Here is a 22,935-nt window from a genome sequence, read left to right on the forward strand (position 1 = left end):
TCTCGCGACAATTGGTGGCGACGACAAACAGTCCGATGGCCGGAAGCTTGCCGACTCCACAGAGAAATTTCTTGGTCTTCTCGACCAGCTCTTGGGGAGTGCCACAACGGGAATCAAAGTCACTCCCGAAATTTCTTTCCTTGTGATTGGTGGCGCGAGACTGGTCCTGGACCTAGGAAAAAAATATGTCGAGCTTTACATGAAACTAACGGTCATGATCGATCGTCTCAACAACCACTTGGAATTTCTGCGAGAGTTTTCAAAACACGAAGACCTCGAGCTTGCCCAAACTTGCACAGCAAACGTCTACGGTGCTATCCTTGAATTCTACCATTACGCCCACCTGGTATTCAAAAGCAGTCATGATCATCTCCGCAGAATTGAGCCGATGCAATGGGAGACTTTCGAAGCACAGTTTGAAGAAATAGACACCGCAATCCGAGACCATCTCAAATATTTGAACAGATCCTCCAAAGCCGCCCTTTTCGACACAGTAACCGACATCAAGAGAGATAGAAAGCTCAAGCCGGCCAGCAAGCTAGTCTCTCTTCGCGCAGAAAAACGCCAGAAGATCCTGGACTGGATTTGCCCTTCCGACTTTAACACCGTCCAAGAGGATACCCTAGAAAAGCGATGGCCCGGGACTGGCACCTGGCTCTTAGAGAGCGAGGATTTCCAAGCTTGGTTTTCGAGCCAAAGCACAAGCTTGCTGTGGTGCAACGGTCCACCGGGCGCGGGGAAGTCAGTTCTCAGCAGCATCGTCGTGGACAAGGTCAGAAAACGCAGAACAGAGAGCAGCACTGACACGGCTAGTGTTGGTCTCGCATTTGCTTACTTCCGATACGACAAAGTTGACAGCCAACGACCAGAGAACGTCATTGCTGCTCTCACCAGGAAGCTGGCGAGCCAGCTCGAAAAGCTGCCGGAAGACGTCGTCGGTCTCTACGAAACTTGTTATCAAAACGCTCAGATTCCCAGTCTGGAACAATATTCCGAATCGTTTTTCTCCATTGCCGGACAGTTCTTAGAGACGTTTGTCGTTATTGATGCCCTGGATGAATGCAACGATAAGTCGCGGTATTTTATTTTCGCGTTCATGGAAGAGGTTACCCAAAGGCTGCCTACCGCAAAGATCTTCCTTACCAGTCGTCCTGAGGATTCCATACGCGAGACTTTGAATACCTTTCAAGTACCGACAACAGCCATCAAAGCGGCCGGTTCCAAGACGGACATCGCCACGTACGCGCGTGAAAAGCTAGACCTTCTAACACGGGCACCGCAGTACGGAGAGGGCGCCAGAACGCAACGACTGGAGATTCAAGGCGCAGCAACCAAAGACAAAATCCTGGACGCACTCTTGAAGCGCAACGACGGGACGTTCCTCTGGGTCGAGCTACAACTGGAAAGCCTCTGTCGGCAAAAAAGCGACAAAGAGATTCTCAAAGCGTTGAAAACCCTGCCAATCGGCCTGAACGAAACATACGCCCGGCTTCTGCAGCAAGTAGCTGCGCAGCCAACGCCGTTGCGTGATCTTGCGTGGAGGTGCCTGGTATGGGTGCTCTATGCGCGCAAGCAGCTGCGCCTCGACGAATTCAGAGATGCTGTTCTGACGCAAGACGGCTGCGTCAGCAGGGAGCAGTTCCAGAACACCAAGGAAAAATACCCTTTGTCGGCACTAGTGGATATTTGTGGAGGCCTGCTCGTAGCAGAGTACAAGCATGAGCAGTGTCCTAACCGCTACAGAAAAGGCGAGCGTATCGGCTGCAGTGAATGCAACTTCATGCGGCCGGTACACTATTCCTTCGTCGAGTTCTTCCACAAAGAAGCCGCAGCACGAGGCATGAGAACCGTTCCCCAAGTTCTGAAGAGCAGAGGAAAGGCCGAGGCCGCGCTCGCAAGCACCTGCTTGCGGTATCTGCGGCTTGTCTGTCTCGAAGCCGGTGATGCGCAAAGCTACGATGCCGACTTTACGCGCTATTGCGCGCAGCATTTCGACGAGCATTTCATATGCGCAGATGCCGAGGGTATGCTGGAAACTGCGCTCGTCCAGCTTTTGTCCTTGCACGACGATGCCTTGACTGCTCTGGCTAGACTGAAGCACGCTGGGCTTGAGAGAAAGAAACATGATTCGATGTACTTGAACTGGCAATTCAACGCTCGAACCATTGTTTTCACCACGCGGCTTGTTGAGTCCACAATGGTCAGAGAGAGCAAGATGTGGAGCCATCAGGAAGTCCATCCGTTTGCACTACACTTGGCATGTACGAATCGAAGCATTTACCAAATCGAGCAAATGCTGCGGGTCAATTTAAGCCAGTCGTTGGAGGACGTTCAAGGAAGAACACCCATGTCCATTTCCCTTTTCAAAGAAGACGACAAAGCCTTAAGTCTACTGCTGCAGTTCGGCGCAGACCCAAACGAACACATACAGGGAGAGACTGTTCTCGAGGCCGCAAGCCGCCGGAACTGGATCTCTTTAGTGCAGGAGCTACTTGACAGCGGCGCGCGAGGCATCGAAGGCGACTCCACGTTTTCAAACGCATTGTTCCACGCAGTATCCTTCTCGCACAAAGACGTGGTTGACGTACTGCTATCTCGTGGGGCTGTGTTCGCGAATCATCATCTCCTCATGGCAGTAGAACAGGATCAGTACGAGCTTCTCCGATGCTTCCTGGCGCTCGGCGCCAGCCCAGACGGGGTTCCACACCACAAAAGCGAAGCGGGCTTCCCCGACGAAAATAACATTCGTCCCCTTTATTGTGCTGCTCTGAACGGGAACGAGCGCGCAGCAAAACTTCTGCTTGAGCATGGAGCGCGACCGAACCTCGAGGGCGGGAGTATCGGAACAGCGTTTCAAGCCGCTGCCTTTTGCGGCAACGGCAGCATCGTCGAGCTCTTGCTGCAATATAACGCCGACCTCAACCTTTCCAACGGCTGGTATGGTTCCGCCTTGGCTGCCGCTGCCTGTGCAGGGAACCGATCCATGGCCAGTTATCTTCTTGACGCGGGAGGGGATGTCAACGTTGTTGGTGACAAAGGGTTCAGGAGCGCGCTGGAAGCGTCTGCGGTCAAAGAAATTGATTCTTCAGCCCCAGGGGCGCCAAACGAGCAGAATGCCACCGATATCCTCCTGAATGCAGGCGCAGACGTTGCTGTTCAAGGACCTGCAGCACTGGCCTGTGCAGCACTAAACGGGAATATAAAGGTCGTGGAGCTCCTTCTGACGTGGGACTGTAAGCCCGATGACTCGGACATGCCGGTACTCCTTCATGCGGCTGTACAAGCGGACTCTGGAGATCTCGTCAGACGTCTCGTCGGACAGGGCGCTGATCCAAACGAGAGAAGCCCTAGTGGAGAGACTGCGCTTGTCGTGGCTGTAAGAAGAGGCAGCGAGGAAACAGTCGAGACTCTCGTACGCGCTGGCGCGGATGTTAACTTGACGTCATGTACGAAGGACGGAGAAATCCATCCACTGCACGAGGCCTGTACAGCAGGATATCCTGGTGTCGTAAGACTCCTACTCGATAACGGCGCTAGCGTTTATGATAAAGGCTCGGTACCTATGTACCGCGTATACGGACCTCATGGAAGCCTCACCCACAGAAAGACGGCAAAGAGCTTTGCGTTGCAAGCCGCCTGCCTGGCAGGGACCGAGAATGAATCGACAAAGATCGAAATCCTGCGCATGCTTCTAGACCACGGGGCAGACATCAACGCAGCCGACGAGTCGGGCTGCACAGCCCTAGAAGCCGCCTGCAGCGCCGAGCAAGCCCATCGCTCTTCCAAAGCCGCAGTGCAGCTTCTCTTATCTGCCGGCGCAGACATCAACGCGCCAGGCGGCTACTACAGCAGCCCGCTCGAAGCGGCCAGCGCTAGCGGCGACAGCGACGTAGTGACGCTACTACTCGAAGCAGGCGTCGCAGACGCCGCCGCGAAAGACAGCGCGCTGCAAGCGGCAGCCATTCTGGACCGGGCGGAGGTGCTTGCGATTCTGCTGCGGCACGGTGCCGACGCGCAAGCAGCGAGTGGGCGAAGCCGGCTCACACGCGTCGACGACACGCCCCTGCACAGCGCGGGGTTTGAGGGTAATGCCGAGAGCGTGCGCGTCCTCCTTGCTGCGGGGGCTGATGTTGGTGCGAAAGGCCATTTTGGAACTGTGCACGAGGCTGCGCTTGTGGGGCTGGCGGGCGCGCCGCTGCACTTGTCGGGGGGTTGGAGAGCGGTTGTTGCGTTGCTGCGTGCTGCGGGGGCCGAGGAGCCGCGCGCTGACTGCCATTATGGTGTGAGGTGCCATGGGCCGCTGTGTGAGGAATATTTTGAATGCGATGAGGAGTTTCGACCAAGATGGGTCACTGGCACTCGCTACAAGTGCACCGTCTGCAAGGAACTCGATCTGTGCGCGGCTTGCAATGCTTCGGATAGCAAAGTGCAAGTACGCAACACGGACATGGCGAGCCCTGCAGAAGGATGGCAAAGCCATAAGCCCGACCACGCGATGATAAAGTTTGATGAAGGAGGAGCGCAGAGCTTGGACGTGCCGAGCCAGATCCCTGCTTCGCGAATTAGATACTAACACGCCGCTTATAAACGTATAATTCTCATCCTACTAGCGAGACAGGGGACGACACAAGCAGTCCCTATAGAGTACTCCTTGTCTAGCTCATAGCACGAGTCCTGGGTATGGATGTAAAGTTCTTAGAGCATACACATATCACCATCTCGCTTTCCGGTGAATCTCGTTTCACAGTAACGGACGTTAAGCCCGCGCAAGCGCTGCGTTTTTTGTTTTTGTCACATGAAGGGAAGGCGGTCGCACACGCACGAGCAGACCCATTTCGTGAGCATTAAGCGGAAGGTATGGGGAAGCGCTGGCTCTCCGCTCTGCCAGCGGAGTGAGCATCTTCGCTGAAGCACGCACCTGCAATGGAAGTTTGGCAAAGAAAAACAAACCGCGCCCTCACTTCTTCCTCAGATCCTCTCGTCATCTCACGCAGCCGCCAACAGCCGCATGCAGCAATCCGTCCTCCGCATCACGCTAAACCCGATCCGCCTAGCTCTTACCAACCCCCTGGCCAACTTCCAACGTCAGAGCTGTGTAAATGATGCATAAGCGCCGCGCTAGTGGGCGATCATGCGGAGCCGCATGCATGGACGTGTGCGGGGTGCGGCGATACGAGCCGCTGCAGGTTTGGCGTCAGCGTTGGGATTGCTTGTGATTGGGAGGTGGGTAGCGTTTGTTGTGCTGGTGGCGCTGAGAGAAAACGCCACCGCCTGCATTTGCAGGGCCTGTTGTCTGATTTAGGTGTTGATTGCAGCTGTTGAGACTACCCATGCCGGCGGAAAACTCCACAACGCTCTCGATAGGGTTAAGCTATGAGTAAACCTGCGATGACATGTGCTGTGGCTGCGGGGATAAAGCCTTGTATAACTGGAAGCAGGATTCCCAAGCTCATACAGATAATGACAGAAGAAGTTCAACAAAAAATCGCCAAACCCGTAGCAAACGCAAAAGGAAGTCAAGAAACCATAGCACCGCCAATCCCCCCTCCCAAATCCATGCCCTAGCACAAGTCCGCCACAAATAGGGCTTGCAACGCTACTCGTTGTTGTGGTCCAGATCCTGCACACAGTGCTGCGAGCAGCTCCTCACCCACTCGGCTGCCGTGCATACTACACTGAGCACAGCGCTTAGCCACGTACTTAAGCAGAAGAGAACTATGCTTAAGCGACTCGTTGGAGTAACAATGCGGATCCGCTAAGTGGGGTTCAAGGGCTGTATGTATGTGCGGAATGACTTGTGCTGGAGTGTTTCTGGGAGCTTATATAGGAAAGGGAGTGGCTGGTGGTCACACGTGCGATGTCATAGCTAAAGGCTTATGAGCTGGGGTCGGAGATGCGCGTTGTTATCCGCTTAAAATTCAGTTCTGTGCAGTAAATATACGTTGATCCCGCCCCGGCCCCGCTGCCCCTCGTGCAAGTTACCTACTGCATGTGTAGTCTCGAGCTGGGGTTGTGGTTTCGTAGCGGTACTTTGTTGTCCTGCCCGATGGCTCTTCCGATTGTCCGTTCATGTCAAGCAGTAGCAGCATGTCCTCATTCACTTGGGCTTGTTTCGCTGACTAGACGGCGCGGAGGGCTACTTGCATGCGGTAATTTGATCTGCGGGGATGCGTAAGACGACACACTGATCTACCAATATCACTCCCATGTAGGTGCGTGCGCTCGCTCACTCCGGCGTCTTGCCCGTGTCTATTTCCCCGCTTTGGCTAGGGTTGCAGCTCAGCTTGCATGAGCGACGCCTCTAGCTAAGGTTGCCGCTCAGCTGGCAAGAACGACGCCACCAGAGCCATGCGGGGTGCGTTTGTGCCGCAAGCTGGAGATACGTCCGAGTGACCAATAGGGGAGGGCCTGGGAGAACTAGTGATTCCAGCCCGTGGGGCCGGTGTCACCGGCTCATGCAGTCAGAGTAACACACGGGCTCTCGGCCTCGTGTTAGGCGTATGTCGTGTAACATGACTTCCTAGATAGGGAAAACAGTTCGCTTGTCGCGGGGCGGGAGTGTCGGGATCGCCTTCTTGTGTAGCCCATATGCGTCACAAGCGTGCTTGTAAAAACTGCATGCTTGTAGGCAATGCCTGTAGGCACTTATCGACCTAGCACTCCTGCTTCGGCCGACGAACATTGCGTATCTCTTCTTGCGCATCTCTACTAAATTCACGGCTTCGCAGGGCTCCCCTACCGGACGTAGGTGTCAAAGTATGGACAGTCCGATACCAACACTCGATCCTCTAGTGTGGCGACATGCGTGTTGCCCATTTCCTCTTTCTGCTCGGCAATGGTGGTATGTAGGTGCAACGAGAAGCCTTCTGCAAAGGTATATAAGCTGGCAAGAATGCCGCCAACAAAGGCTCTCTACACACAGTCGACACTCTCCACGAATTGCAAAAACTCACATTACTTACTTCCATCTTTCCAATCACACAATGAAGGCCTTTTACACGATCCTCTTTGCCGCTGCTGCGCTTGCCATGCCCGCCTCCGAGGCCCAGGAGAAAAGAGGCATTCTGGTTGAAATGACGCCCGTTTACAGCGGCAGACACTTTGGCGTCGGCGAACTCCAGAGCTGCCCCAGTGGCTGCGCTACGTGCACTCCGAACGGGGGAGGTATACATATACTACCTTACACTTTTGAAAACTCGTTATTAATCTGAATACAGGATGCTCTGTGGCCGATTCAAATGGCTACACAATGTGCTGCTCCAGGCACTGTGTTTTGAACCCTTCAACAAATACTGGCATGTGCACGAATTAGTAGGTTTGAATCTTCATTGAGGCTAGAAATTTTCTAACTTTGTTTGAAAGGCAACTGAGGAACGGGAGGATGTTGGGGTTAATGCCTGACAGCCCTATCACGCTCATTAGATATTTTGCACGTCACCGCCATTCTTTTCAGCAGGGTATTATGGTTATGATATGGTGCACGATCTTTTAGGATAATTTGTCTAGCAACTAGTCATTCTTTCGAAACCAAATTGGATTCACCATCTCATGCAAGAAAACAACGGGGATCGTACAGGTCTAACAGAAAGACTTAAAAGTAGGTGACTAGAAAACCTGCCTTAAGGGCACGAACAATGCGTACTTTTTCAGTAATCTTAGGAAACAGCGGTTAGACAGCGTTTGCAAAATGCATTTGAAAACTCGATATTAGATATAACAAAGACTGATTTCAGTTACATAGATGGAACCATGCCTTAAAGAAGCGGCTATGGTAGGATGCTTTCTCAACAGAGCCCTCCCAGAGTCTATGAAACATTATCTCGCGCGTGATCAGCAGATCACTAGAACGCCGCCACCCCTCCATAAGTCTGCAAAAAAGCCTGCAGCTTAGCGCTAGAGCCCGCCGCGGGTACGGGCGCAGCTGGTACTGCGAGGGAGGGAGATCGTCCCGAGTATAGCCACTTTCGTGCCACTACAACCTGTCTTAGTTCTCGAGCACACGAGCCCTTATGGCAATCAGTTCAATAACCCTTATTACCCTGCCAACAAGATAATGCACAGCACTGCCAGATTTTCTAGCGTGGAATATAGACTTTTTGAGGTGGCATGGAGCGGGAGCGGACTAGGCTCGTGGATCAATGGTGATGAGGGGATCCGGTACAGTGGAATGCTAGAATAGGAAAATGGTAAACCTCAAGAGCTGCGCTGCGGCAGTGAGATGACTGCTGCGATAGTGAGATTACTGCTGCGATATGCGCTCTGCAAGCTTAAATATGACTTGCAAGCAGAGATGTATATGCGGTCGGATAGTAAAAAAGCCCGAGCAGCAAGCTTCAGCTTCTTACGTGCATACATGCAAAGGCAGCTGAGCAGCCAGATATTCGTGCCGCGTATGTGGTAGAGGAGAAACAGGATGCTGTCGTGTTGATACTGCCTGGCAGTAGAGACAACAGGAGCTGAGGGCCTGGCAGGTGCTCAAGAGTGCGCCACATCACGCCCATCCAACGTAAGATGCACTTGGATCCAAACCACCACTATGTTGATCGTCTTAGCGCTGCGAAACCCTCTACCATCCCGCACCGTGTGATCGAAACGATGCTGCAGCCGATCGAGCGCTAGGCATGCGGACAGTGACGTAGCAGCCAGCCAGAGGAGATATAAAACCCCCAGTGGGCTCGGCCTAACATTCGCAGTAAACCAAGCAAGGACCTTCTCGTACAATAACTTCACTATCCCCAAAGACGACCTCCATCTCATCCAACAGCCCCAAAAATGTCCTCCGTTCACGTCTCCAAAGCCGAGGTCAAAGGCTCCGCCGACCCGAAAGTCAAAGACCTCGAGTTTGCAAACCACAAGGTCGATAACGACAGCACGCTGACCGACATCACTGCCGATTTCCAAACTGTCGATGTCTCGTACAAGGATTCTACGACGCCTACCAGGACTTACAGGGCTACTGCCTTTGTCAAATTCAATGAGAAGGTCGATGTCACCTTCACTGGTATGTCTATTTGTGTGTAGTCACCATGGAGTTTGTGCTGATGTCGTATAGGTGGAGGACCAGGAGGAGGAACTATCTTGAGATTGTCTGATCTTACGGGAAACACGGCTGCGTTCAAATACGACTGAGCCCGTGGTTGGAGATGCGAGCCCCAGGGGGAGGGTGAAATGGGCTTTTCCTTGAGCAAACTGTGCTCTGTTGCTTTTCTCATTTGTTCGTTGAGGTTCACTACAGTCATTTCCACACACACGGTGCGGCAGCAAGTAGGTAGTGATATTAGAGCAAGTGTGCAGCAAAACTTGCTCTTTTTTCCCCCTAAGTCCACAAGTGGCCGAATTATGCCTAGCGGAGGGATTGAAAGGACATACGTTTTTCCTCTTTACAAAAAAGAAAAATTATAAATCAACACTTTCGTTAAGTCGCGTTCAAGTGTAGGTGAGCCGCGACTCGCGAGACATCAATAAAGCAAGTCCGTTAGTCTATGTCAGTGCATGCATTTATGATCGGATAATCGGCACTGGTTATTGTGGTGCTGATGAGAATTGCATCAGAAAACTAATAACGGTAAAGTATGCTTACGGTGCTACACGAGAGCGTGCTTTAGTAAGTTAATAAGTACTTCCAGCCCTTTAAGGTTTACAGGCCCAGTATAAGGCTGAAACTCCGAAGCTTTAGGTAGAGTATATTCCTTACCATTGCTAGATCTCTGTAGATGAGTTGCAGACCCTCCTTTAGTAAATTTAAAATTTATCGGCCCTAGGCTCCGTTCGTAGGGTTTGAGTTAAAACGTCAAACACTATACAACGAGGTAAACAGCAATCATTTACCTAGCAAACCATTTAGAGTTCTACGAAAGGCCATTAGATACGGCTATTCAACCTGTTCAGCGATTTGATTACCAAGAACAATTGTTAGGTAGTCGTTGACGAATTTTTCGAAATAATGGACAATTGTTCGAGAGGTGGTGGAAGAATTGCTCGTGAGTTGGTCGAACAATTGTTCGTGAGTTGCTCGACGATAGTTTATGGGTTAGTCGGCGATTGTTTGTTTGTTACTGGACGACTGGTCGCCTAGATCTTCTCGACGTTCAATGTTATTGGACAGCGCTAGCCATATGAGGAAGTTAGGCTGCGAAGAAGGTTGAACGTCTGGACTGTAAGTTAGTGTTACCTTCCTTCTATATAGCTCAGGGCCAAAGCAGATGCTTCCTCCTACCACCGATCAGCGTCACAGCTAATATTTAATTGCATCTCAGTCGCAATTAGTGAGTCAAATATTAAGTTCTCCTATTGGGATTTGAATTCGGGAGTTTCTTATAACTCACTCATGAGAACCAAAACCCACATAGGCGTGGGTGAGTGAGTTGTAATTGCCTTGAACCTTAAGTGTTTCACATAAGAGTAAGAAGTAACGAGACCGCGAACTGCTTCACTCCATCATAGATTAATCCAGGGTGTGCATACGGCTAAGATTTTCACTCAAAGCATTGCGTAACTGAAAGCCATGATCCAGAGAAGCTTATCATCCACCTGCATCGTAGACACAATTCGTTCGGAGATGCTTTTCAGGCTTTCTGTACCCCACATGTCCCAACCCTTTTCATTATTTAAAACGTAGCGCATTAAGTGGTGGATAATACGAGCGGGATGATGCCGGTGGATTCGGTGTTGGCGGCACAGTGAGCCGACCCGGCAACCATGCTTGCTTCCCCATCCGGTTGGCGTTTCGGACCAGAACATATCTACGAAAGCCTGTTAACTGCACACGAGCTCTAACAACACTCTTTCTCACCAAACTCTCTTCTAGTAATTTGGTCAAATACCTTGAAGCATCTACAGCCAACCCGTCGACGTCACTACAAGCTCTGGATCAATGCGGAGCGGGAATCCGTGCTTACCCACACCAATGGCATATCCCGCGGCACAGTTAGCGCTTATCCGGATGCTGCGCCATCTTGCGACCAACGACGGATGTTTTTTTAAGGTTGTTCATTGGTCAGACGCTCTGGGCGCTCCGTTGCTCTACGGCGGGCCGAGGCGGACCGTAGCGGGGTAGAATCCTACGACGGGCGTTTATTGCCAGAAACGCTTAACCTCCGAGAGCTCCGCAACAACACGCCACAGGTCCTCAACAGTCTCGATCTTGGTTTGCCAACTTGGCCAAGCCGCTACCACTGGCGTCTCCCACTTTAAAATATTCTGTTTCTTATAAGGCCGCCGCAGTGATTCGATGTCTACACGCTTCAACGTCTCGCGAGCGGTCCAGGCCGTCAAGCGGATCGAAGAAAAACTCATCTCCTCCACTCTCCATCACCAGTCTCATCATCTCATGCGCGAATAACGGGGAGGCCTAGTACTTTCTATCCCGTCTTCCCTCTTTTCTCGTGGCTGCAGTATCCGTAGTCGTAGGAGTGGGATCCTTGGCCATAAAACAGCAGACCAGAAACCAACCTCACGCGCTTTCCGCATAACAACATGGTGAGACCTAGCGCCATTAAAGACAAAATTCCGCGTCGGCAAACATACCGAAGAAACCACCTGCCTAAATTGATTGTGCCGCACTTTCAGTCACAGTAGCCTATATCGCAATACTAGAACAGGCATCGCGGCTCAATCCTACATGAATGATATGCACTCCGCATTACCAGAAACGTGTTTCATGACATGGATTCCCGCCTCCGCATGAAGATTCAGGCCCGTCCACACCCTCCTTGTCCGACCGCAGAAGCACCGCGATCCCGCTTGAACCCTTGCACACGCGGGCTTGGCTTGTGGGGGCGAAGAATGGTGCCAGGAACGGAAGGTGAATATATTTAATATTTAAGAAGCAGGTAAACACTGCTAAAGATCCAGCATCCGGAGCCAGCAGCTCATTCAATCCTCAATTGCGAAGCCTCAGCATTCAGCTCCAGACCGCCATGCAGCTCATCAACATCTTCAGCCTGGCGTTTTTCGCGACCAGCTCTATTGCGGCCGAACAAAGCACTTCCTCCCTTCCGCTCGAAGCAAAGCCTGTCACGGAAATGCAGCCCGAACCTACTCTTGAGGCCGCAAACCCCGTCGCCACTCTGACACTGGAGATCAAGCCTCCCATTCCTCTCACCACGGCGCCCAGCCTGACCGGCAGGCAGGAGCCCGAAGCGGAAGCCGAGCCCGTCACCGAGCTCCCAACCCAGGAAAAACCTCCCACCGCAGCCGCAACTGTATCGACCCTGGCTGTCGAAATCAAGCCTCCGATTCCTCTGACCACGGCACCCAGCCTCACCGGCAGGCAAGAGCCAGAAGATGGTGCGGAGCCCGCCACTGAGCTCCCCACTCAACAAAAGCCTCCCATTCCCCTCACGACGGCACCCAGCCTGACCGGGCGCGCCGAAGCCTCAGGAGTCGCGGAGGAAGTGCACATTTCGACGTTCCTGATCGAGATCAAGCCGGTCATTCCTCTCACGACCGCGCTCTGCCTTACGAATTGCAAGCGCGAGGAGACGGAGACGGAGACGACTGGAGACGCGATTGTGACGGCGACGTTCCAGGTCGAGATTAAGCCGCCTCTCCCTCTTACCACGGCTGGTAGCTTGACTGGTCGTGCGGAGGCGGTGGCTGTGGAGGCGGTGCCGACGGAACCGCCTACGACGCTGCTGACGCAGGTTAAGGAGCCGACGGTGCTGCTGCCTACGACTGCTCTTACTGCCGCTTAAACCTGCGGTTGTGATCGGGGGCTGCGCAAAATTCTGATGGTAAGAGAGGAATGGATCAAGGTGTGGAGATTTTACGGGGTTTCGGCAAGGAATTTCATGCCTTGGAAGGCTAAAAAGTCAAAAACTCATGATAAAAGAGCTTGGTTTTATGATGATGGATTCGAGATGCTGTCACTGGTCTATTAAGGCCGTGACGGTAGAAGATGTATTTACGAGAGATGAATTTATGAATGACACAATCTTTACCTGCACCGGCTGTTTGTTATTCGTTTTTGTCCGTTATTAGTTCTGAATGCTGCTAGATCGCATAATATTTGCTAATGCCATGGCTGCCTTCTGTTAAAGTGAGGAATTCTACTAAAAATACTTTTTCAAAATGCTCCCAACACAACTGTGCAATTTCTTTTGTTGTTCATACTTATTCTCCTCTCCTAATCCTCTTCCAAACCCAAGACCGAACAGCTTCCTCTTTACTCCGTAAATACATTTCGAGTTGAATATATCTCCACCATAGCCCACTATCTTTCCATGCTTGGTCGTAAGAGTTCAGCCACTGCTGGTACGCCAAAGGTATCATTACCAAATACCACCAAAAGACAACTATAATGGAAATACTGAGGATAAGGCTAAGGACAGTAACTAAAGCAATAATCCAACCGCTGTCGAAAAAGAAAGCGAACTGTATGGAACAGGTAATAACTACACCTAATACACGATTTCGGATGTAGGATCCCCGGAAAATATCAAGGGCCATAGGGCGACGTGGTAGGCGCCGAAGATATGAGACGGGGTCTAATTCTGTTAGCCCTTAATAGCTAATTTGCGGCAAGAGATGCTTACCGTATTGAATAAGAAGTTGACATGCAGGAGAAACAACAGAGGCCGTGTACAACTTAGGTTGTAGGGCGTTTGCTCTTGAATATTCCCCCTCTTCTCCAGTAGGTGTGATTTCTAATGGAAATTCGAATATAAGCCGTAGTTTAGGGGAATTGCCTCTTTCATCTGGTTCATTCCTCTCCAGTCCCTCGCTTTGGACAACCTGGAAGCAAGCGCCACGGATCTTTGAGCTGGTTGGATTTTGCCAAGGGCCTTCCAATACAATAAGTTTGATACCCTCGGAAGAGAACTGGTACCCCTCGCTATCCGGAAGCTGTGGCTGTACAAGGAACATATCTCCTGTCATCGGAGAGTAAAACTTGAACCGCTCTATACCGACTAAGCCAGTTATCAGAAATATCTGTAGCGATTTTGAGTCGTCTTCGAGTAGGAGTTCGCCAACTCCATGTAAGAGCTTTACTGTAGGCGACATCGTAAGTTGACTTTTGCTTGGCCCTAGTGGAATCCACCTATTTTTGTGCTGAATGTGCTGACCAAGCCTCGGGCCAGTGTTATAGAAAAGGGAAAATGGCAGCAGGTCAAAGCTTAGGATCATAGCTTTCATACGGCTTTGCTGATCTTTGTGACTTATGATAGTACCTGCGTGGAAGTCCAATAGATTTGCCACCACGACGTGGATATCGTCAATCATGGTTGTCGACCTGCCTGCAAGCTCATTCCAACTGCGGACAAACTGCTCTAGTCTTCCGCGTTGGCCTGTTATTTTGACCACATTCGCTATTATTGATTGATTGGTCCATCTCTTCATGCGACAATCTATCCAAAAGTGTAATCTGTTATACTTGCAATTTTTCCAGTCTTGATGCAGATTCTCCCAATAAGGGTTATAGAGAGCCCGATGAACGGATTCCACTGGTTGAAATCGGTGTCTACTGGGGGTGCTCCAGCTATTTGCAGGGTCGACAGCTGAATTTGAGAACTGATACACACAGGAACGAGCTAATACTCCTTCTTGATATGTCCAGCTTCGACTCATCCAGGCACTGTAGCATATTCGAGCCAATGGTTCGACTTCTTCACCAACCTCTAACCTAATGCTCTGAAGCTCCTTGTCAAGGACGAGAACTTGAAAGCAGCGGCATATATCGAAGCCATCTGGTTGATGGCATTGAGCCTGAGGTTTTCGTGCTTCCTTTTAACAGGAATACAGAGTGTGTCGATCCAAAAATAAGATATTTTGCCAATAGAGATATTTCGACGGCGAAAATCGACCAAAAGTGGTCCCAAATGTAACATATTTCTTTCGTTGGTTGCTTGAGGCGCATTTCCGACACATTTCGAAATGTACCTCAGTTGACACTGGGGCAGAGCATTTGCTTTCGGATCCCCAGTCCATCAGCCCGGACATGCGATATCGCGATGTATCGGGTTCTGGTACTGCGGGCAGGCCTCCCAGTCGCCCGCCCGCCCGTTGCCTGCGGGCGGGCGGGCAGGGCGAGCAAAAGTGGTCTGTGCGCATTTTTTTAGATATATATTTATAAAAACCGAGAACAATACTAAATTTAAAAGAGTCTTAGTTCGATTCCTAGAAATAGTAAAAAGTATTGCATTTTACTATACCTTACTTTTTTTTATTTTTTTAGGTAATTACCTAAATAGGCTAAGCGAGAGGTCTTAGTAATCGCCTATCCGCCTCCCCGCCCGCCCGAAGGGCCCCGGCTGGGGCGGGCGGGCGGTTGGGAGGCCTGACTGCGGGGCTCGACATGGAGGGATATGTCTCCATTTTCAGTTTCAGCGACTGAAAGAATAGGCACGCCACCATTCTTGATAATCTGAATGATACGATCATAATCGACATAAGCCATATAGCAGTCGCAGGTAGGCCTGGTGTGCCGGGTGGTATAGTTTTTCATGTCGACGTTGTTCGCCACACATTTCGATGCTTGTGCGCAGAAGTCGTGATTCGTGTCTCGGAAACCGGAACGACTTATGCTACTTAGATACCGAATTGTTTCATTGTCATGAGAGTTTAGTATCCGGTCCGCTTGATGGGGACACCATCCATTCGCAAGGAACCCTTGTAAACGGTCGTCTTCCCGTGGCTCTTGCTGAGAGAGTGCATAGAGCTCTGGAGACATGACTATATGTTCGATGGCGAAATCATGCAATCCATCTATCGCTATTGCTTCAATGAAGTCGACAAAGGCAAAACGCTGCCGACCCACAGATGTGATGCGGATTTGTAGGTTTGCTTAGAAACGGAGGAAGATAGTGTGATGCGATCAGAAAATTTGATGGCTGATGCGATGGATCACGAGCGAGGCTGGTGGAAGAAGTATATAATACCCCGCTTTGTGCTACGCGAGCAGGCATCAGGCAGCAGACATCTTGCAGAAGTGGCGCAACGCTACAATTACTCAGCTTGATCGTTGCACGAAAAGGAAGGTCCCACGTAATAGTATCTATAGAATTATGTAATACATTTTTCTACTCTTTAAAATTTTAGGTCTCTATAACCTTATAAGTACCTTTATACCCTTTAGATATTTTATTGCTATGCCCTTATAGATACTATAGTAGTATATCTATACTTCTATACCCTTAAAGAATACATTAGAACTCGTATATTTTTACTTTTATATAGTTATAAAGTGCCTACTAGCTATATTATTATAGTCTAGTTATAACTACCTAAGGATTATTCTAGAGGTGTCGTAGCTTTTACTCAATATGTAGTTAAGAGATGGCTAGAATATCTAGAAAAGTTGGGCAAATTATCCGGGGCCATACCAGATATCTCCTCAACTGTACTCGACTCAAGGCAACTGACTACACTATAAGCAGCTGGATTTCCGATAATAACCTTTAGAAGTATTTCTCTCACGATTACGTGCTAATCCCTCGTATATCCGTAGGCTGGCAATGCTGAGCTTCGGTCCATTAAGTTGCAGTAAACACAAACTCCCGGATCAAAATTAAGGCCCAGACATACAATTTGATTTTCTCAAGATTTTGCACCCCGAGCAGGTCCAGCCGAAATTTTAGGCCATTGTGCACTACAAAAAAGCAGGCACAAGTATCACTAGGCTGCGCACAATACGGGGGACGCTAAGGACGCAATCATGCGGGCGGTACGGTGAGCAATAAACGTCCCCACTGCTGAATCTCCGGGAGACTTCGTAATATTTTCTCATGGCTAAGAAAAGGACTTATTTATTAAATATAGAGGCCTCAAAGTACCACCACAGTTACTAAAAGACAACAGCTTGCAGGAATATGGGTTGAGTTCATGGAAAGTCTACTTGGTACTAAAATAAACACATTGTGTGTCATGATTTAAGGCGATTATATTAAGCACTTTATTGGGTAAGACAAAAAAGAAGACTACATTCCCTAGAGACTTTATAACAGCGGCATTGCTATTTTGGCGTGAGATCATGGATAAATTCAAACATACGGAATATGCTAAGCGTCGACAAGAAAGAAAGGAACCCAAGTAGCGCCAGGTCCGTCCAATACCCAAGGAAAAAAGCAATGTGACTCCATTACAAGCTCGTTCTTCTAAACAAGACTAAGAGTTGAAGGGAATGTCAGCCTTCTCGCAAGCTCTTGGATAAACATGAGCTTCTCCTCTTCAGGCCGCCGAAGAGCTGTCTCCTCGACCCTAAACATCCGATTTACCAAAAGAAATTTGCCCTCGCTCGATGAATCTTTGGGTATCTGGTTGAAGGCGGCGAGCATGTTCTCGTGTGATTTCAGATTGTTGAAGTCATCCAGTGTTACCCAGTTTTCGGGTCTGGAAGAGTTTACCAGTGCCGTGTGTTGCGCTGCAAGCTGGACACTGTACAGAATAAGAGCAGCTAGTCCCGATGCCAAAGCAGTCGCAACGCTCGAGCCGCTCAACAAATTGCATTTTTCCATCGGCACTTGGCCAGGACGTCCTCGCAGCACGTTTTGCCCAGGCATAATGAAATTGACATCGATATTGCCCATACTGTCGGTCTTCTTCCGGTACTCAGTGGCGGCGCCGATCTTGAAGAGGTGCGGTGTGCACATTCCAGGATAACTGTAGTCGTCCGAGATCTGGTCGTTAGCTGAGCAGAAAAGGATAATGTTCTTCTTGACCGCTTCTTTGATAGCGGCGCTCAGCTTGTCAAGGCCGGACTTGTTTGTGTCTGTCTTCTCAATGGTCCAAGACATCGAAATGACATCCACTTCTTGGTCTACTGCAGCGCGAACTGCCTTTGCCGCACTCTCTGCCGTGATAGACCGCTTTCCACCAGGTCCCCAGTACTCGTCGAGCCGGACGACATACAACTTGGCCGTCGGGCAAACTCTGCAAATCAAGCTTGCCATGACAGTGCCATGTCCGCCATCCGAGTTGTAGTGAGGTGCAAGCCCACCTCCGAGTTGCTGGCAAAAGCTTCGACCCCCGTACACCTTGCCCTGCAGTGACTTCTCGGCAACATCAATGCCATCATCAATCACCGCGACTCTGATTGGACGGGCTGCCGGCTGTAGCGCCGGATCGAGCTTGAAGCTCTGTATGAAGGTGGCAAATTTGTCCATCGTGGTCAGCCAGTCGTGCTGCTCCTTCGGCTGCTCCTGAGCCGCCATTCGTAGGCGTTCACTGGCTGTGCTCTTCCACGACTTCTCGTCGAGAATGCACTTCACTTCGAGGTTGTCGAGGGTCTCGTTCTCTCTTTGTTGGTCCTCGCGTAGGTTATTCTCGTACTCGGTGATGTCCTTCTCGGAGCTCGTTTGCTTTGGACACAATCTGTCTTGGAACTTTTGCAGGTTCTGGTTTGCTCGGTTGGTTGTCTCGAGACCCTATATTTTCTTAGCAAAAAACGAAATGAATAATTGGGGTTTTACTTACGTTCTCACCGTAAACCGTGATTTTCTTTAGGTTTTCGAATTTCGGGAAACCATCAGATTCACTCCAGCCGCGGAGGATGGCATCATTCCCTCCCCAGTACAAAACCACGGAGACGGCCTGTTTCGCCACGTTCCAGATAGTCTCGGAGCTCAGATCAACCTTCTTCCAGTCAAAAGTATGGAGCACCTCGATTCCTTCAAGTGCTTTTTCAATCTTTTCATCACTGTGAGACGGAATGCTTTCCTCCTGCTCTTCTCCCAGCGGCTCCTCCTGGAGGTCGTCCACCCGAAGTTCGGCGATCCGCTTCACCCCCTTACTCTTGAGCCAGTCGAAGATCTTCACGTAATCATCTCGGCCCTTGCAGCTTGCCGTCGTTTTGCGGTTTCCGAACCTGCGGGACGCGGCTGGTCCAGTCTTCTCGACACGTAGCAAGGGAATGTGGACATATCGGAGTGTGTCTTCGAACTCCAGGTAGCTCATCATTTCGAGCATATCCTCTGTCACCATGGAGTTGGGGCCTCCCGGAAGGCTGAAGTAGATTTCTTTCACTGTAAGTTCTGTTAGTAAAGAAATCACTGTTTTCCTCTCTTGTCGCTTGTATTCGACTTGCCTTCAGTGGGTTTGTACAAAAACGAGAGTATCTTCTCGGGGTCTGTCCGGCCACAAATGAAACACACTTTGAGGTGATCTCGAATGGCGTTGGCGGAAGCCTCGGTAACTTCGTTTCGTTGATGTTCTCCTGACCGTCTCTTTCCCGAGCCGTTGGATGAGGCTACGGAAAATGTCGAACTTCTGTCAGGAGAGCCAGTGTCGGACCGGGAAAGTGTGTCGGAACTGGAGACTGGGCCAGACCAGACCATTATGTCGGACCTGGCAATGGGGCCGGGCAAGGTGATGGTGTCGGACCTGGAGACTTTTCTTTGGTGAAAGCTGCCAGAGTCATGTACCAACTCGTCGAGGGACCTTGGAGTAGCTTGAACGGGGTTCCACCCATTTTTCTCCTGTGCGTTGAGATCCTCTTCACTTTCCTTACGTGTCTTGTCGTGGTATCGGTAGACAGAAAGCTTGTTGGGATCATCGGAGGAGACGTTGATGTCCAGTGTTTTGTCGCAGCGGGCAATAATTGTTTGAACGATGCCAAGTTGGGAGGGGGAACAACGGCGGTATTCGACTGCAATATGTAAGGGTGAAAGCCCTTCTTCATTCAATTCACAAAGTACCCTGTCGGGGTTGTCTATCCTGCGAAGGAGTTCAAGGACTATCGCTGGATGGACATTATTGCCGCGGAGAGCTGCATGTAAACAGTTGTTCCCTGTGTCGTCTTTCTTGAGGAGAATATCGTCGAAATAGTTGTCCGGGATAGCCTCGCACATGCCAAGGACCAGCCTCGATCTGCCATTGTGCAAAGCCATATGCAATGGTGTTTTTCGTATTTCATCTTGCGACTTCAGGAGGTCTGGGAGTTCTTGGATGACCATCTTTATGACTGCAACCCATATTTCCATTCGGTCCCGTCTCGCATCTTTAGCCAATCTGTGCAGAATGGTCCTGCCATCGGCCTTTCTGCCCAAGTATTGGTAGAATTGGTCCCTTATCTCTTTGGCGACTCTGTCCGCATCTTCGTTTTCTGCTGATGTTATTTTGCTGATAATGGCCTTGAACTTGTCTCGAATTGTTCTTTCATGCTCCCAGTCATCATCGTCTCCCTCGCTCTCCGAGCTTGCTGGAGTACAATTGATAAGCACCTTATGCTTATTCTGTTGTTGGGAAGCATGCTGAGGTAGGTGTTGAGGATAATGCTCGCTCCCAGTTTGGAAAGGACTTTCAGGCAAGTATTTAAAAGCAATGTCTCCCATGGTGATGGAGAAACTCGGGTATCAATGATAACTAGAAAGACGCGAATGAATTTGATTTGAAGAAGTTCTCGAAATTACTGCCAGCTACCAAGGTGCAGGTCTAAATGTACAAAAACTTGCTGCTAGCCGCCAAACTGAAGATCTAAAAATACGTGGACTTGCTCTAGCCGCCAGAGTGGAGAGCTAAAAGGCTAGTGTAGACGCGTCAGAGTAGAGCCTGGTGTCTGTGCTTGCGCTCCTGAGTCGTAAATTTTGCCTCCGTATATAGATGAATCTTCGCGTTTCGCGGCAACGACATTTTTACTCCACACTCACAGCGTGTGTCCAATGGCAATGAGCACCCAGTCCATTGGGTGGATGTTAGCCGCCGCTTGATTAACTGGGGCGGTTGTCTTTGCGCCATGGGGAATGACTCCGATCAACTGTGCCACCAGCTGAAATCCTATTGGGCCGCGGTAACGCGTAAAACATCCGAGCGCAAACCACCCCGGAAGCCCCACATGCATGTCTAAAATCGTACATGGCACAAGTGATCTTAACACATAGCACCTGCCTTATGAGTAGAGCTTTGCCGCGCCATAAATATGTATCAGGTGCTTTTCTTTTTCTTCAGTCCCCCAACACCAATTAAGAACCTGCATAGACGCGCGGAAGCTCAACACCGAGATAATCATGGACGAGGAATTCTACATTGGATTGAACCCCACCGGAGATGAGGGAAGCTCATATCGCCTCCTGAACGACCCTGCAGCACCGTACCAGCGGAAAAATGTCACTGAGCGCAAGGGCGCGGTCGACGTTCGCTGCTCGCTCGAAGACGTTATCCATGGATTGCCGGACCCGGACAACGAACGCTACTTCGCCAGCCTCATTATCCTCAAGTTTACCTTTGACAGCCGCCGCACAGGCCGAAGAATAAAAGCAGCGAATATCTCGCTACAATTCGCGGCTATGGAGGACGGCGGAAACGACCCTGAAGTTACAAAAATTGCTCCGGATGGCAGCTTCAACCTGGTGGAAACTACGCATCAGGTGGCCGAGAAGCGGAGTACCGGTCTAAACATCGGAGCTCCCCCCTTTGCCGGCGCCAAGGCTTCTGTAGACTTCGGTTGGGAGAGGAGTACGAGCCGGGAGGCCAAAAACGCTACAAAAGTTGTGGGGTCGATTGACACGAGGGGCAATACCTATGGCCAGTCGGACACGGCTTCGTGGACCTTGATGGAAAACAGTACGACCAAAGACGGTGTTCCGTCAAAAATGCGGGCTGCAATTTTGCTCAGAAGGCGCGACGAGAAGCCTTTCCAGTGCTTTTTCGAGATACACGCCACCACGGATTTCAAAAGCTCCATCGAGAAACTATTCGGATCGAGAACAAGGGACGACCCTATCTGGTTTAAACCTGAGCTGGAGCCCACGAACAGTCTTCAAGAGTACGATGACACTGCCCTGGACTCGGTGGACATTGAAAAGCTGTCCGGTGTCACGTTCGCGACAATTCTTGATGACGCAATCAGACACATTTGAGCGAGGCGCACTGCGTTGAAGGAAGATATTTTTAGAGCACATTGTCATTTTCCTTGTCTTGCATTTGCGGCACAGTAGAGCGATTTTTCAGATACCGAATTCTATGTGAACGTCTCAATCAATTGCAAACTCGTCTCCTCTCTATGATTGTGATGAAATGAAGACAAAACTACGTGGTAGGTCTATAATATCGGGGCACAAACGGGGACCAAGATCGCGCGTGCTTGGAGATTTGTGTATAGAGTGGCACAGTGGGCCAGGATTAGGGAGTAAAACGTGCGCGCTTAACGCCCTGCAGAAAAGTGGGCCCCGAAAGGTGGGTCAGGGGTGTTTTAGGCTCCAGCATCTGAGTCCTCAGCAGGCAACATTCAGCAAGCAACCTCCGTGAATGCAAGCTGCACTTTTTTACTGGCTAACAATTCACTGTCCGATTATGGGTTTCTCATGCTTGCTTTGTCCCAGGCCTCCCAGTCGCCCGCCCGCGGGCGGCGGGCGGGCAGGCGAGCAAAAGTGGTCTGTGCGCATATTTTAGGTATATATTCATAAAAACTAAGAATATTCCTTACTTTATAAAGGTCTAAGTTCGATTCCTAGTAAAAGTAAAAAGTATTGCATTTATTTTACTTTATTTTTTATTTTTTTTAGGTAGCTACCTAAATAGGCTAAGCGAGAGGTCTTAGTAATCGCCTACTCGCCTGCCCGCCCGTGCCCGCTCTGCCAGCCCGCCCGCCCGAAGGGCCCGGGCGGGGGCGGGCGGGCGGTTGGGAGGCCTGCTTTGTCCTTCACCACTACGAAAATGCGTCGACTTCTTATAACCTAGCTTGAAAACAAGCTAAAAGTAATTAGTAGATGGGACTGCTTGTGTGTTGCTTTGCATAGATACTGGGCCGAAGAAATCATTCATTGACGCATAGATCTACCGAATAATGAATGTCTTGCTCCTGGGGTTTTGTCGTGCAACTGGCGCGGGCGTTTTGGCCCCCACCTTACTGCTCCGGTTTCGGCCAATGCCGTGACAGTATGCTACAACTATCTCCAGTCCTAAGTGCTTGTGTGAGGGTAACGGAAACAACAGCTGTAATGGTATTGTTAGTGGCGCCAATTGCAAATTTTTTTTTTTTTTTTTTTTTTTTTTTTTTTTTTT

General features: G+C 50.2%; 8 protein-coding genes across 8 annotated transcripts; 5 read left to right on the forward strand and 3 right to left on the reverse strand.

Annotated features, from left to right (window-relative positions):
- Window positions 1-568: 568 nt before the first annotated feature.
- K452DRAFT_209080 (uncharacterized protein) lies at window positions 569-1,705 on the forward strand (the record flags this gene model as incomplete). The annotated part of the gene is made up of 1 exon (XM_033536144.1): window positions 569-1,705. A coding segment is annotated over one exon (1,137 nt), but the record flags the coding sequence as incomplete, so codon positions are not given.
- A 1,086-nt stretch (window positions 1,706-2,791) lies between these two features.
- Window positions 2,792-4,147, forward strand: K452DRAFT_208833 (uncharacterized protein; the record flags this gene model as incomplete). The annotated part of the gene is made up of 2 exons (XM_033536142.1): window positions 2,792-3,067; window positions 3,656-4,147. Coding segments are annotated over 2 exons (768 nt in total), but the record flags the coding sequence as incomplete, so codon positions are not given.
- Window positions 4,148-6,759: 2,612 nt separating this feature from the next.
- On the forward strand, window positions 6,760-7,625 carry K452DRAFT_322838 (uncharacterized protein). Its single transcript, XM_033544564.1, has 3 exons — window positions 6,760-7,164; window positions 7,218-7,311; window positions 7,363-7,625. Coding segments are annotated over exons 1-3 (276 nt in total). The 5' UTR covers window positions 6,760-6,983; the 3' UTR covers window positions 7,364-7,625.
- A 4,224-nt stretch (window positions 7,626-11,849) lies between these two features.
- On the forward strand, window positions 11,850-12,949 carry K452DRAFT_292928 (uncharacterized protein). Its single transcript, XM_033541468.1, has one exon. The coding sequence runs from the start codon at window positions 11,919-11,921 to the stop codon at window positions 12,693-12,695; it is 777 nt and encodes a 258-aa protein (XP_033391537.1). The 5' UTR covers window positions 11,850-11,918; the 3' UTR covers window positions 12,696-12,949.
- A 554-nt stretch (window positions 12,950-13,503) lies between these two features.
- K452DRAFT_313703 (uncharacterized protein) lies at window positions 13,504-14,568 on the reverse strand (the record flags this gene model as incomplete). The annotated part of the gene is made up of 1 exon (XM_033543685.1): window positions 13,504-14,568. One exon carries the CDS (start codon window positions 14,566-14,568, stop codon window positions 13,504-13,506), a length of 1,065 nt encoding a protein of 354 aa, XP_033391538.1.
- Window positions 14,569-15,182: 614 nt separating this feature from the next.
- On the reverse strand, window positions 15,183-15,554 carry K452DRAFT_292929 (uncharacterized protein). The gene has a single exon (XM_033541469.1). The coding sequence runs from the start codon at window positions 15,443-15,445 to the stop codon at window positions 15,218-15,220; it is 228 nt and encodes a 75-aa protein (XP_033391539.1). The 5' UTR covers window positions 15,446-15,554; the 3' UTR covers window positions 15,183-15,217.
- Window positions 15,555-16,812: 1,258 nt separating this feature from the next.
- Window positions 16,813-20,332, reverse strand: K452DRAFT_280980 (uncharacterized protein). Its single transcript, XM_033539477.1, has 3 exons — window positions 19,022-20,332; window positions 18,412-18,959; window positions 16,813-18,362 (listed from the first exon to the last, which is right to left on the reverse strand). Exons 1-3 carry the CDS (start codon window positions 20,265-20,267, stop codon window positions 17,094-17,096), a joined length of 3,063 nt encoding a protein of 1,020 aa, XP_033391540.1. The 5' UTR covers window positions 20,268-20,332; the 3' UTR covers window positions 16,813-17,093.
- A 515-nt stretch (window positions 20,333-20,847) lies between these two features.
- Window positions 20,848-21,932, forward strand: K452DRAFT_292931 (uncharacterized protein). Its single transcript, XM_033541470.1, has one exon. The coding sequence runs from the start codon at window positions 20,940-20,942 to the stop codon at window positions 21,789-21,791; it is 852 nt and encodes a 283-aa protein (XP_033391541.1). The 5' UTR covers window positions 20,848-20,939; the 3' UTR covers window positions 21,792-21,932.
- The last annotated feature ends 1,003 nt before the right edge of the window (window positions 21,933-22,935 follow it).

Source organism: Aplosporella prunicola (assembly GCF_010093885.1).
Source record: "Aplosporella prunicola CBS 121167 unplaced genomic scaffold K452scaffold_77, whole genome shotgun sequence".
Taxonomy (NCBI): Eukaryota; Fungi; Ascomycota; class Dothideomycetes; order Botryosphaeriales; family Aplosporellaceae; genus Aplosporella; species Aplosporella prunicola.